This window comes from Xiphophorus hellerii, chromosome 7, assembly GCF_003331165.1.
Source record: "Xiphophorus hellerii strain 12219 chromosome 7, Xiphophorus_hellerii-4.1, whole genome shotgun sequence".
Lineage (NCBI taxonomy): Eukaryota > Metazoa > Chordata > Actinopteri > Cyprinodontiformes > Poeciliidae > Xiphophorus > Xiphophorus hellerii.
The window spans coordinates 16,988,585-17,004,042 of NC_045678.1; the positions used below are offsets into that span (position 1 = coordinate 16,988,585).

The window sequence follows — 15,458 nt, forward strand, 5'->3', positions numbered from 1 at the left end:
TGCGCAGCAACAATTACAAGATTCTCTGAGTGTTTGCTGCAGCGAGACGGGTGCTTTGGCAAATCAAAGCCGCTGTTTTCGTTGTGATTAAACCAAAGGTTCCTGCTAAGACTCATTAACTGGAACGATGAGAGCTCCTCTTATTACAGTGATGTTGACATACTCATCAGAACAGAGACAAAGGAAGTTTGTTGCCAAAAGTTTCTCATAAATCAAGTCAGAAGGGACAGCAACCACTTAATCTTTAATTTCTTCACTTTAATCTACTAATCTGCCATGGAGAATGGAGTTCTATCTAGATCAGTAAAAAAAAGAGAAAAAAGAAAAGCTTGTTATAATTCTGATCTGATTTGCTCCGTATTAAAGGTGTTTCAGGATCAAGTTTGCTGCGCACTGAGCAATTTTTGTTTGTGGCTTGTGGTCTGGGTAGCCATTCCCATGAGACTGCTCCTGGTCTTGGTGGAAGCAGGGAGGGGGTATGATGGCCCCCAGGCTTGGTTAGACCCCATGATACCTCAACTCAAGATCCCTACAAATTTTTAAGTAAGAAACTTGCCAAAGTTCCCAGTGTTACGTTCACTTGCTGCTACTTAAAATTCAATTAAAAGTGAATTTAGGGAAAGTGTGAATTTAGGGATGAGACTTTAAATAAGCAATCTGCAAAACCACACAATGAAAGAACTGAAGGAAAAAGGAAAGGAAGAACAAAAGGAAAACGTTAGATAAGACAGAGGGATATAGAAGGAGGGAATTACATAAAACAGAGAAGGACAGAAAGAAGAAAGATCAAAGAGGGAAAACAGTAGAAATAAAGAAATTACGGAATGAATGACTGAATGTAAATTTCCTTACTCTCTACTTATCCCAACCTGGGTAAAAACTGGAATCAAATTCATGACAGTCCAGATTGAGCTCTGTTAACTGCAGTGTGGAAGTATGCACAATAACAAATCTACATGCAGCTGCTAGAAAAATTAATATTTGCTACTGATGGCGTATTACACTAAGCTGTCAGGACAGGAGACACACCTCTGGCTGTTGCATCAAACAATGCTGGGGTGTCATTCCCAAACTCCATCCTTCAGGCAAATCATCATAAAGTTTGAAGTAAAAATTTGCATGATTATAACTACATTTCCAATTAAAAAAAAAAAAGATTACATTGCGGTCCCCAAAACTTAAAGGAGGAAAAAAAAAAAAAAGCGTTGATTCCCAGCACTGATCGTCCCTGAGGTCTGTGTATCATAGGTTTCATTCCTGCAGGGAAGCAAAGATTATTACAATATTCAGATTACCGAGCAGGGGAAATTAATTGGACTAATTAACATACAAGTAAATGATGATACCGTTAACACATTTCATTAACTCAAACTGTCATTCTATGTTGCTGGGGCACTTGGTATTGCATTACAATGAATTTGATTCATTAAATTATGCAAATGAAAGAAATGAGAAAACAGACGAGTCCTTCTTTTTGGTGCATGACAGACCTCTTTTTCTGAAGTATTTTGTTCCAAATTAAGTGTGGCTTTAAAACGGGTGCTTTTCTCACTGACCCGACAAAGCTTTTCAGAGGTGATCTTTTCGATTATGTTCCTAAACACCACATATGCTAATTTTTCTTAACTCGTATTTGATTATCATTGGTAGCACTTAATATCTACTATCAAAGAATAAAAGCCTCATTTTTAAAAACTTAACACTATAGATAATAGCAAACGACAGGGAAATTTGGGAACGTTTATTCATTCACCTCTCACGGCTCTTTGAGGTTTGCTGAAAGTCACGAGGCAGTGCTTTGTTCTCCCCCTGACATTTCTGTGTGACATTAACTCGCAGCTAATTGAGGGTCTGCACCTGCTGGTGGCCTCAGTGACTCCCATCTTCATCCTGGCAGCACTACAAGAGGACGGTCAAGGGGTCAAACATACCTCTCATCCTGCTCCCTTAGCTGCAGTGACATCTACTGGACTGCTACCCCAGGGTGTAGGACGCGCAGGGAAAACGAACACCTTTCCTTACAAGGAAACAGTGAAAGTGTTGAGGAAGAAAAAGGGGTAAAACTTTTGTCACTTTTAGTTAAATTAGCATGAAATAAGTCACTCACAGCAGATGGTTGCACTGAGTTATATTAAAAAGGTCAGAATGTTAAAATAAAGCAGAAAGGGCATTGACAGGTTAACAGAAAATATCTGTATTGATGTTATATGCTGACAAGTTTTTTTGTTTTTTTTACAGAAGAGTGTAATAAAGATCAACCTTCAGTATCTAGTAAAGAACATTAATATGCTGCAGGTTTTATTTAGCATGTTGGAGAAAACTCCCAAAGAAGCCTGAATGGCCAAAAAAAAAGGAGAATAGATCACAAAGAAAAAAGACCAAACTTTCCCACGTCACCATTAAAACCACCACTCAGTGAGCATGTGCATTTCATTTTACAGTTTGGGATCAAACAAGAGATTAAAACATTGTGTAAGATGGGAAAAAAAAAAACAGGGAATGTAAAACATTTGAAATAAAATGACACTGCTGGGCTTAATAGAGAGTTTCCAACAAAACATTTAAAACCAAGAGGATATAACAAGATTAAAGTGATGAAAACAGTGCTGCTGACAAGTACCACTTTCAATAATCAATTCTTGATATCATGATAGGACCAATGAAAAAAAAGAAAAAAGGTAAAACTTTTGCAAAACAGTTTGTTATATATATATATAAAAAAGTGATTTAATACATATATTAACATGGCATGATGACAGCATAGGATGCTGTTTGAAAAATGTGAGACAAAAACTAAACAGAAATATGGACTGAGAAACTATACGGGTGATTTCCTCTACTTGCAGCACGCAGTCAAGTCACCCTGAGTTTGGAGTCAAATTTGGCAAATATCTCCAAAGTAAATGGCTTTTTTTCTTTTAATATTACAACACATCTTTCTTCCCAAGATTTTTGTTTTTCCAAAAAGGGTACAAAAACATGTGAATTATGCAGAATGGAGCTGTTTTAATTTTAGATATCACAAATACACTTTCAATGTTCAAAAGTATGTAAAAAATTTGATTGCTTTTCCATTCTCACCTGCTTAATGTTGTAGGTGTGAATAAATTCTTATATATATATGCAATCTGGATGAACAATAACTTTGGACGCAGGCTGACTGCTAAAAAACAATGCATAATAATGATAATTAAAATATTAAAAACAAAAGAAATCTTTGCATGGACTTAATAGATTCACTTCAGCTGCATAAAATTTGCTCTGCCGTTGGGTCTGAGCCTCTCTTTAAAAATGACTGAAACATTATCCAGATATAATAGCAACAAAACGTGAGAATATATTTGCTTGACATAGCGATAACGTTTCCCAGAAATACATAATTGACAGATAAGTGAATTTAAACAAAGTGGCATTTAAACTACACAATATTGTACAAAATAAGGCATTTCTTTGTGTATTTACTGCAATGTCTTTTCCACCTTTTAGTCTCCACTTGCTTGTTTTTCCTCTATGGAAACTAAAGATGGGGATGGACTATTTCTGTGGTAAAATATATATTTATATTTATATATAATCTAGAATTTTCCTTCAAAACTTGAATAAAAATGCAAGTTGGAGTATACAGTATGAGAGACGCAGAAGTCCGTGGGAGGAAATCACTTCATAACTCCACTGGCGGCGACCGTGGTGACGAGCTGGAGGGGGATCTCTGCGTTGGCCAGTATGTCCTGGGCGTTGTTCGAGCCCTGCTGGATGTTGGTGAGGATGAGGGTGGTTCCGCCCGCCGTGATGATGCTGTCAGAGGAGCCCGCCGACTCCATGGAGGCCACCACGGTGCCGCCAGAGTTCACGCCCTTTTTGTTCTGATGGGTCTTAATGTGCTTCGCCAGGTGGTCGCTCCGCATGAAGCGCTTGGAACATTCGGGACAGACGAACTTCTTCTCTCCTATCAGAAAGAAACTAGAGTTAGATGCTCATTATGTCATGGTTGTTCCACCAAATATTGGTTTCTGAACTCTTCCTGAGTTAAAACATCAGTATTGTTGTTTCTGAAAGAATATGAATTTGTTTTCTTTGCATTATTTGAGGTCTGAAAGCACTACATTGCTATCGTTATTTTGACCATTTCTCATTTTTTGCAAATAAATACTGAATAAATTTTTGTTTGGAATTTCGGAGACATGCTGTCAGTAGTTCATATAATAAAAAAATATATATTTTACTAAAACATATACCTATAATAAGATAAATCAGAGAAACTGATCATTTTAAGTGGTCTCAATTTTTTCCAGAGCTTTATATGCTGTATAATAAATCTAGAAATGCACTAATGCACAGAATGTTGCAATTAATTTTTTACATAAACAATAGGTTGACCAAGCTAGTTAACGTATTGTTTTTGTCAGTTTCTTTATTATTTATTTTACATTGGCTGTTATACTGTTAATTGCACTGACTGAACAAATTAAAGTTGTGTTGTTTTTCCATGGTTTACCAAGGTTGTGAAGCTATTGTTGTATTTAAGTGTGCTGTACTGGTGCAGAGTTATCAAATTAATTTGTAATTCAGTATATTTTGTGTTCTTATGCTGAGTTCGATCTGATTGGATTAACATCACACAGTTCATCCTCATTTGTTACCTGGATTGAACAGGATATATTATACATTCAATGTGAAAAAGTTTATTTTTGATTTTTGAAATACATGCTAAATTTTTTATCTCAGTTGTCAGATCCATGTACCATCAAGAAGAATGTTTGATATGCAGAAAGCCAATCTGCTAGAGGTAAAACACACAGTTTGAGATGACAACTAAAACAAAATCTTGATGAATAAATATCCTGTTGTAGTTCAGTAGAGAATGCAAACAGCTGAAGGAGATGATGGGATTAAATTCCACCAGGAAGCAGTGGAGAAGATGGCATTATTTTTAAAGGACTTTGTGGTCACTTATTAGATGTGTATGGTGTGCATGTAATTTAAATCTGAAAAAAAAAGAAAGATAGTGATAAAAAAAAAAGGCTCATGGAAAAAAACGCTATTTTCCCCACCAGTGTCCAGTCCCAGCATTTTAGTCAACAGCGGGACAAAAGCTGAAACTTCTTACGTGACTCAGTTTACGAGCACAAATTAACTAATTTTACAAATTTTATGGATGTTTTCCTGCCGTGCAGAACCAAAAAGAGCAGGTCACCACCTGTGTGTGTTCTCCTGTGCCTCTGCAGCTCGTCGCTGCGTGTGAACCTCTTCCCACAGAACATCCAGCTGCAGACGAAAGGTCGCTCTCCCGAATGCCAGCGCAGGTGTGCTCGCAGGTGCGACGTTTTCCCGTACACCTTCCCACAGCCCACGATGTGGCAGATGTGCTGCTTCTTTTTCCCCGTGCTGGACCCTCTGGCAAACACAGAAAGAGGTACGTTTTAATTCAACCCGGGTCTGAGAACTGCTGAGAGCGCAGGCCTGGTCTTCTTACCTCCCGCCCGACTCTTTGCAGTTGGGACAAGTACACGCTACTCTGCGCAGCCTCTTGCCCTCCTGACCGAGCTGATCCTCTTCCTCTCCCAGCCTGCCGGGGAGGTGAGACAGGTCGTTGGCGTTCAGGGTGGAATCTGCGCTCAGCCAGTCTCCAGAGTCCGGTTCTTCCTTTATCCGAATATCTGAAAAGGATGCGTGAAGGATGTTAGTGAACAACCGCCGCAGCAGCTAATGTTCCACCTCATTGACTGAAAGTATTTTAATGATAATCAATAGGCAGTTTGAATAACCAATAGCTGTTTACGTGATCCATGTATAGCGGGAGAACTGCAACGTGCTTCGTCTGTACATGGGCAATTATCGTGTTGCTTATAGCTTTTAAGAAAAAACGAAATTGGACAGATTTGCAATGATGATGTTTCCAAACCCAGAAAACTGAGTGGTTAGGATTATTTTACTAGCATAGAAGTATTTTGGCAAATATGATTCAATACTACTATTGCTTTTCTGGTGTATAATTGCACAATTATAATGTAAATAGTTTACGAAAGTAGCTAATTTTCATTATTAAGAGCAGCATTTGTGTTTTTGGGACTCTGACTTTACACAATGACACTATATTGCAAAAGAAACAAAAAACAAAATCCACATCCCCACCCCTATAGTTAACCATTCATCATTTATATGCAGTGCACTAAGTAATGAACTAGATGTTGCCACCTTACACCTACATTTTGTCTTTCCTCACCAAGAGATATTAAATTTGTTTCTGTGTTATCAGAGGAAGGCAAAATAGCTCCGTTTATCTGACCTTGCAAACAGATTTTATCTTGTTGCAACAACGAATATTATATCGTTTAATTTATTAGAATAATGGGTCATTTTGTTGATATTCCCTAGTACGGTTATTTCTGATCCAAACTAGATGCCCAGCTACACGGCATGATAAAAACAAAGCCTTGTGCCTGTTGATGTACATTGCAGCAAAATTGCCAGTGGCGTAATTACATTATTCTGCCATTAAGACAGGATTAATCAGCACTTCAAACATTTCCCTAGATAAAAGCACCAATGAAGAGTGCCATTTGTCCCTGGGCCTCCTCTTTAGGTAATCCCACGATTTTTCTCTAAGATTTAGGTCTGGGAAATGTGTTGATTTTTTCAAATATTCTGTGATGTTATCATGTTGAAAGACTGAATCGTGACCGGTTTCCATCTAAAGTTTCCTGATTTCGTCATGAACTCTAACATACCTCCCAGCTCCTTTGGAGGAGAAACAGACCCAAAGCATCACACATCCTCTGCCATAAGGCATGTTCCTACTAGGGGTGGTAATCTTTTACTATCTCAGGTTTTGATTCTGATTTTTGGGGCCACAATTTGATTCAAAATCATTTTTTTCATGCAAAACAATTATTTATAACGATTTCTACTGGAATCTATCGGTGTGCAAAAGACAAATTGAGACATTAAAGTATCTTATTCATGTTTTAAACGTTAATCCACAATTAGATGAATTTACTTTTATACTGCATCTACCCTGGTGCTTTAACAAAAAAAAGCAACATTTGAGAATTCTTTAACTGAAATGAATGGACAGAACTGCACAAATTAAATCTTACGTTATTTTACAGCCGTTTCTATAGAAAAATAAACAAAGTGGGATGAAAATTCTGTTTTTGTTTGGATGCATTCTTTATTTACCATATGCTTTCTAAAGAAGCTAAAAACCGAAGGTAAGTTTGTCTAAAACAACCTCTTTTATATTTTGCTGATTTAAAATGGGAGACTGTTTATTTAAATGAGTCATTGTTTCAAAGATTTATCTGCAGACATTTTGTCACACATGAGAAGCACAGGTGTAATTAAAAACATCAGGGATTGTTGTTCTACTCTATTTAAGTGCCCTCACACCCAATGACAGCATGACAGTTTCCTGAACAGTGTTGGACCTGAAGACCAAAGTCACTAAATCATCTATGGTCATTATTTATTGTGATCTTTATATGTAAGCTTTCATTGATGCCATGTGACATTTTTACTTGTCTTTAGAAATGAGATTCATGTAAATGGAGAAAATCTGTCAACAATTAAAACTGTTATCAGTCAGAAAACAACCCTGAAAAGGTAAACTGAATAGTAAAAATAATAATAATTTATCTTTATTTAAAAAAAACAAAAACATTTTAATGCATCATTAATTGTAGGTGGACCCATGACAAGTTTTTTGTTTTTTTTTTACTGAAGAGGATTTTTATTTCAATGTTTAGTAATATAAAACAAAGATATGCTGTACCTCCTGGGGTTGCTGCGTCTCCTCCTCCTTCCTGTTGGCCCACTGAGTTGACTGTCACCGTCTGCAGGTTTGGGATCTGACCGGCACCGATGCTGCCCAGAGACAGGGTCTGGACCGGTGCCAGGGTTATCTGCTGGGGGGGTGATGTCGGCAGCTGGAGGTTCTGGAGATTCTGCACTCCTTGTACCTGAAAGGTCTGCCATTGTATCTGACCCGATGGGGTGACTGTCTGAGCTTGAATGATGAAGGTTCCAGGGTTGATGAGCTGGACATTTTGCAGGTTCTGTCCTCCTGCAGTGACAGACTGAACCATCTGGCCGTTGGTGGTCTGAATAGGCACCTGTTGCAGCTGGATGAGGGGCTGAGCTGAGGAAACCTGGACATTCTGCTCCTGATTCTGTTGGAGGAAGTTTTCTTGGAGAGCAGCACTGGAGTCTGCTTGCTCTGCAGCCACCGATTGTAATGAAGGATCTTGCGTATGGAGACCGGCTTCGTTTGCTGGAACGTGTAGCTGAGAGGAAGACGTTGGCACAAATATCTCAGTATTTGCATTTGAGTTATGTCCCGGTAGAGTCTGTGAGAGGTGATCATCTGTCTTGTTCAAACTCTCCGAGTTATCTCCTGGTTGGTTTGCCATAATCAGCTGGCCATCAGCAGTGACCCCCGTTGCTATAGTCTGAGCGCCCGACAGGCCAAGGGAGTCCAAGTCAACACTGTTAATAGGAAGAAAAGTAATGTTCCCGGGCAGACCCACAGGCACGTTGGTAACAACCTGGCCCTGGTTGTTAAAAGTGGAACCGCCAAATGACACCCCTTGAATGTGCTGGATGCTGCCAGTCTGTGAAATGAGGTTTTGGTTGTTAAGGATGTTTGCAGACGATGCCACATTGAGACTCTGGCTACCATCGGACAAGATCTGAATCTGCCCTGTGGCGTCCTGAGTCAGAGTTGGTCCCTCCACACCGGAAGTGGAGAAGCTCAGATGTCCGTCTGCTGTCTGGATCTGAGGAATCACTTGGTACTGAATGTTAGGCACTGAATTGGCAGAGGAGGTGTCTGTGCCAGACGCCACAAAGATTGGCTGACTCTGTAAGTTTTGGAGGGGAAGTACGTACTGTCCATTTGATGTTAATATTCCTTGACTCTGAATCTGTATTATTCCAGAATCATCCTTTGCTGCTGTTGTGGGAGTTAGCACTTCCCATTTCTCAGTCCCAGTAAGCTGAGAAGAAGGCTCTGATGCCTGAGGAAAGAAAAGAAATTAAAAGGTCAGTACAGTTTTTCAAAATGTTCTCTCATGCCATTAAGTAACAAAGCGAAATCAGCAGCAGAAATATGAAGACCACACCCCAAAATAGCCAGAAATCTTTGCTGACCATCATCAGTTTGACTTTGATCTTCATTTGTTACATAATCTGCTAATTTATCAATTTTTAAGTCAATAGTTATTTTTTTCCTTTCTCTTCAGAACTGCCTTAATCCTTAAAGCATAAATCCACCAAGGTAGCAAAAATATTCCTCAGAAATTGTAGTCCATATTGATATAATAGCTTCAGGCAGTTGGTGCTAACTAACAAACCAATCATGTTCAAGGGACCAGTTTGAGCTTTCTAAGGTGATGAATTATCTAAATTTATCACCTTCTAAGTAGCCATTGGAAGATGAGGACATCATGGACATGGTCAGCAATAATTAGCTGGTAAGTTGTTGTGCTTTAGCAATGCCGAAGTAGCTCCAAGGGACTGGAAGTATGCCCAAATAATCTACCCTACACCATTATATCACCACCAGCAGCAGCAGCAGCACCCTGAAGCATTGATCTAAGGCAGAATGAATCACGCTTTCACTCTCTTATCTCAGGCATTTTATTTTTTTTTACAAATTGCCACTGCAGTGTGTTAAGACCTGTATTCTGATACTTGTGTTGTAACAACTGAGCTACTGCTGTCTTTCATGTTAAGCCATTCAGTCAATTTCCCTCTGAAATCAACAGGACAGTTTCTATTTAACAAAACAACCCTTACTGTATATTTTCTCCTTTTGGACCCGTCACTGTCAACTGGAGATTTAGCTATTCATAAAAACCCTTTCACATTCAAGTCACTTAAATCCCCTCTCCTCCTTATTCTGATCACTGGTTTTAACTTCAGTAAGACGTCTTCACCATATCTAGATGCCATGTAGTTGGCCGATTCACGATTTGTGTTAATAAGCAATGTGCACCTAATAAAGTGTGTTGTGAGTGTATATTATTGGCACACAAAGCATAAAACAGAACATCTAAAATATTACAGCCTATTAAAAATAGCATCCAAGCTGTCCTTGGTCACGTTTTACAGTAATATTACAATGAGGATCGCATTGCCACATATTGTGTCGTTTTAGCCCAATATGTGTGCAGTTTTGTGTTATTCAATAAAACCAATTTCTGTCAAACAACATACAAACTTGACCCTTCTCACTTGTCTAGATAGTTGCACTTCTTCCAGCACTAAGCTGGAATATACCTAAAGCCGCTCCCCTGACCGGAACAATGAGCTGCTGCTGGAAGTTTGAAACTCTGCTAACATGGTGAATACATTCAGACAAAACCATAAGCGACTTGTAGCCGACAAGACAAATGCAAATATTTTGTTGGGAGGAACTTTCCCTGTAAGGCAGATAGGGACATGCCAAATGATACCACCTGGTAATCTTTAGAGCATTAAGCGAAGGCAACTGGATTTCTTTTAAAACATGACCATCCTGAAGATGTTTCACCTCCAATCCAAAAGGCTTCTTTGGTCTGAAACTTACGCTGGACATATTGGACTTACAGATCAGGCTTAAATAAGAACAATCACATTGATTGGGCAAAACGCTAACAAGGCCATCTAGGCCACGTGAAACTCTGGCAATGCCATCTATTCAACATTCACATTAAAAATTGTGAATAAAAATTAGAAAAGTAATTTCTAATATGATCTAAAACTATGACCATCTTTTCTATACTACACTCCCTGTTTAAGACTTATTTATAGGAAATATTTGTTTAAATTTAAATGATAGGTAAATAGGTAGAAAAGTGAGGTAGCATGAACACGTTCAAAATTGATTACAAATCAAAACTGCGTAGGTTTATAGTTTGCCAGCACAGGAGGAAATCTTCAAGGATGTCCCAAGAAACATCACTACCTCCTGTGACACAAAGTGGTCAAACGCTGCAGCCAATATCTGCTACCCACGTTCCTTATAGTGGCCTGTATTGACTACACTATCAAGGTTGACGATAATGTCAACGTGAGTCTGTAAAATGCTAATTAGTAGAGTAAATTTAATCTAAAGTGAACAGAGGTCTACATCTGAATAAGAACTGTTTCAGAAAATAATCTAGACTGACTGGCAACCTATAACTTCTAGTGCCGTAAAAATGTTTTATAATAAATATTTGGTCAATAAAACTTACGAAAAGCAGATGTGTAATGAAATAAATGTGAAGCAGGTTGTTTATCTCTTTTTCTGACTTTTTTTGTTGTGATTTTATAACAGTTTAAAATATTTGGTATATTTATTGTGACGATTAAGACCTAATTTTCCTATCTTTTCAAAGGGTGTTTTGGAGATGTGATACCAATGTGATATTTTAAAAGATATCCTTTTGAGGAGCTAAAATCACCCTGTGCAAATGTTAAAAACATCACTAAGTTTTCATCCGAAGTATCAATGATATGAAGTCCAGACAGGCTCAATAAAGTTCTTACAGCTGCTTTAAAGGGTGTTATTTCCTTCCTATTACATGTGAGAAATTGGTTCTGAAACTTGAATAGTAGCACGAGCGAACCAGAAAAGAGGAACAGCCTTGACGGCTTTCTCTAAACTGATCATCAAACCTAAATATGTATAAATGTTTAAAAACTTTTAAAATAAACTATATTTTAACTATTCTAAAGTAAAGAAACATGACAAGCTGTTTAATCCTTATTTGTGTTTGTAGGACTAAAGAAAATCTCAGCAGTAACTAGTAAATAATAAACAACCACAAAAGCAAAAAAAGTTAACAGAAAATGTAAAAACAAAATCTGCATAATACTTTTAGCTGCTTATAGAGCTGCTGCACCTCTAGTCCACATCTGAAAGTGATGTTATAATAAAGTGTAAAAAAAGATTTAGTATGAAGTGGGGTTGCACCAATGAGTCGACTAGTCGATTCTCTGCAATGACTTTTTTCTGGGCCAGTCGACTAGTCGCAATCGTGTGACAAAACTGATTAATCCAAGGAAATGAAAGAAGGTGAACTAGATGAGTTTGTCAGAAAGTTCAATTTGTATAAAAATGTAAATAATTTACCAAAGAGAAACTGAAAATTTCAGCATAGGCTACTGCAGTAGGGGCGTTGCGTGGTGCAGGGGTCTTCATTGTAAACATGAGGAAAATGTAGGATTCTTTACACATTTGAACAGAAGTAAAGCAACACATGGGGAACAGGCAACAAAGTTTTACTCCACACTCCTAACAACCAGAGAAACCTAAGTCACTGCAACACCTTTTGTGGGATCTTATCAAAAGGACTGAAAACCACAGGACTGTGTCAAAAAAGGCTTTAGCTGTTCTACTGTAATAATATTTTAAAACCTCTGTATGCTGTGTTAATGGTAACTACCCATCGTAGTTTTCACACCTGGACTTTCTGTTGTTTGGGAGAAAAATGCAGATGCCCTGCAAAAGAGCAGCTTTTGCAAGCGCATTATAATAAATGTGCCAGGGCACATTTATTATGATATCATAATGGAATGTTGTGATGAGCACATCAGTTATGATCAAACCAAATCTTCTATTTCTTTCTCTTTATTCTTCATCATCCAAAAGAAGAAAGAAAGAGGGAAATCCCCAAGTTTTGCCTTCCTTGGTCAATAAATCTATATCAGCTGTAGGCATCAAGAGCACCTGGATACAACATCCAGGTGGCCAAATATACTACTGGCATGCAGAGCTCCAAAATAAAAGCAAATTAAGCTAACCAATTAGTCCAACACTTCAACCCCAGCAGCACTTGGTGCACATTAATATTGCAGTGATGGCTGTAACTTGAGACATCTTGCATACCTACTTTAAACAGATCTTTTTTAGTATAAAATCTGCAATCATAACCTTTTAAAACATTGGTATACCTTGATACTTGTAACCAATCGATGACAAGTAGTCACAGCTAGAATTTCTCACAACTGATACTAAAATGAAGTTGCTTTGTAATGTGGCTTTTAATAACAGAAAAAAATGCTTCTGAGATGTTATGATTGAATTCTGTCAATATCAGTGACAGAACTTTCTACATCTTTTTCGTTCTTTTTATCATCATGTCATGATGAGGGATCCTAAAACCTTATTTCCTGTTGTCTGTATCTACACAGTAAGCCATCAACTTAGCATTGCAAACAAACACATTTTTTTGGGCGATTTTGCACTTAGTGATATTGCAATGATTGGACACATATGTATACACAGCTCTACTTTGAAAAAGCTTATCTAGCTAAATGCCCACCACCAGTTCTGAAGAGCAGCCAGTGACTCCAGCTAACACTGAACCAGATGTAGCAGAGGTGCTGACTTACCACATCAGCTGCAGCACCTCTGTTCACCTCTGACGATGGCGACTCAACCTGAGTGCAGGTCGTTGCTAGCAGGTCGAGGGGAGATGGCTGAGCGTCCTACCCCACAACGGGGCAGTTTAAGGGGAAGAAAGTGGGTGGCCATTAGTCAGGGCCACACAGACAGTGACTCATTGCTTCAGAACGAAATGGACTTCATTGTCGCAATGTTGAGCCCCTCAGGCAGCACCTGGGTCCAATCCAGAACCGGTTTAAGCCTTAGGGGAGTTTACAGTCTTTCCCAGTATTAATAAAGGAGGCGGGATTCATGAGGAGTGTTGCCTGAGAGGTTCAAACGAGGGTATGAGACCCTCCTCACTTCCAAGTTTGAAATGTCCGAACTTCAGTACTCATCTCTCGGGTGACAAGACCGCACTAAGCGGTCAAAAAAACAAGAGTGAAACCTTACCTGATTACCCCTGCCTTCATCCTGCTGGATAAAACTGCCCTGACCGCCGTCCATTTCATCCGGTTTCAGCGGCTGTTCTGGGGCTACGAGGTGAAAATAAACTGGAGGTTAGCTCTGTAAAACAGCAGCTGTTGCTAATGTTAGCTATACATACCTGGCAATTACACAGACGGCTTAAAGTGTAGGTGAACAAGTAAGCAAAAACACCAACACATTAATCGGCATTAGACAGCACTATCATTGAAAAAACTACTTAACTGCTCAGGTATACAGCGATGATTAGCTGTATCACAAATGAGCATCACTGCTAGCCCGAGTTAGCTAGCTAGCTTCCGTAGGGTGAAGAATAATAACGAAAACAAACATACCAGTCATTGCGTGACTTGTCTTTAAACGGAAAGTCTTGATAGTCACAAGGTACTGGGCATGTTGAGCTGATTAAACTGATTGCATACGCATAGAAACAGATAATAACTGACTGATTTATTTCTGTTTTGATTGACGGGCGGTAGGTTACACAAAGGGTGGGGCCTCCACTGTTGACTGCGCCACATACAGGAAGTCCCACCCCTTTACCGAAAGCTGATTGGCTGTTTATTCTCCTCAAACAACTACCATTGGCCAGGTTTACTGTCAGTTATTCTTTGTTAGATCCATATGTTCAGTATTTAAGTGTAGGTGGCAGTGAAGATGGAAGTAACATTGTTTACCTTTTAGATACGTTCTTCTACCACACATTGTTCATTATTGAAACAAAAAATAATGCTGAAAAAATTATAATGCAATTGTACTGAATAATCCTTTCTTAGTAAGAAAATTGATCAACGTCTGACACACAAACAAACAAAACACATAGACACAAAATTGAAACAATATAAAACCCCAAATTAAAATGGAAGTTATTAGGTTGTGACAAAAATAGGAACTCTACATCCTGAAATTTACAGGTGTTTTGAGATAAGGCGTACTTGCAAACATTTATATATTTTATTTGTGCAGGAAATGCTGGAACCTGTGCAGAGAACAACTACAGAAATACAAACAATTTAATCTGGTTGGTTGGGAGCAGTGCTGCTTATGGAGCCTTAATAACATACAGAGGCTCTAAATATTCCTCAAAACCCTCTTAAAATTATGCCAATTAAGTATTAAACCAATGAAAATATTTAGAAGCCTTTTCCAGACACATGTGAAATTTACCCAGCGCAATTTAGCTGAAAAAAAACAACAACAGCTTATCTGTTTGTGAGAAAGGTAGAAATTTAAAAAAGTTTAATGACCTGGTTATATTAGTGTGCACACTCTAAAGCAAACTATTAAAACATTGTATAATTAAATTTCAACAGTTAGTCTTTTCAATTCTCACATGGTATTAGTTGTACTAAATCTACTTTAACCTGAAAGAATTTAAGCTTCATGTTTCTCCCAACAAAAGTTTGTAGAAAGATTTCAGAAAGGTAACAGATTATATAGGTTTCTTCTTAGTACTTTGTTTGCACTTTATTATTTTATCAATACTGCTTTTTTGCCTCTTTTAGACTGTGTGTGTATGTGGTATTGTGTGTATGTGGGCCACATATTGATTTGGCTCATGTTTGATAGAAGGACCTCATCCATAACAAAAGGCTTAGTGTTTGATTTCCCATCGGTAGGC

At 38.3% G+C, this 15,458-nt stretch overlaps 1 protein-coding gene across 4 annotated transcripts; it reads right to left on the minus strand.

Moving 5' to 3' along the window:
- Positions 1 to 2,111: 2,111 nt before the first annotated feature.
- sp3a (sp3a transcription factor) lies at positions 2,112 to 14,355 on the minus strand. 4 transcript variants are annotated; one of them, XM_032568086.1, is made up of 8 exons: positions 14,173 to 14,355; positions 13,959 to 13,977; positions 13,805 to 13,887; positions 13,360 to 13,455; positions 7,772 to 9,014; positions 5,474 to 5,657; positions 5,198 to 5,394; positions 2,112 to 3,946 (listed from the first exon to the last, which is right to left on the minus strand). In XM_032568086.1, exons 3-8 carry the CDS (start codon positions 13,856 to 13,858, stop codon positions 3,657 to 3,659), a joined length of 2,064 nt encoding a protein of 687 aa, XP_032423977.1. In that variant the 5' UTR covers positions 13,859 to 13,887; positions 13,959 to 13,977; positions 14,173 to 14,355; the 3' UTR covers positions 2,112 to 3,656. The 4 variants fall into 4 exon arrangements, with proteins under 4 accessions (XP_032423977.1, XP_032423975.1, XP_032423976.1 ...); XM_032568084.1 differs by lacking the exon at positions 13,959 to 13,977; XM_032568085.1 differs by lacking the exon at positions 14,173 to 14,355 and having other exon boundaries at positions 13,959 to 14,164.
- Between the last annotated feature and the right edge of the window lie 1,103 nt (positions 14,356 to 15,458).

Coding starts and splice junctions, on each gene's coding strand:
- sp3a (XM_032568084.1), bottom strand. Junction 13,456..13,804: donor ATGAAGGCAGGGGTAATCAG/GTAAGGTTTCAC, acceptor GTTGTGGGGTAG/GACGCTCAGCCATCTCCCCT. Junction 5,395..5,473: donor TGCAAAGAGTCGGGCGGGAG/GTAAGAAGACCA, acceptor TGTGTTTGCCAG/AGGGTCCAGCACGGGGAAAA.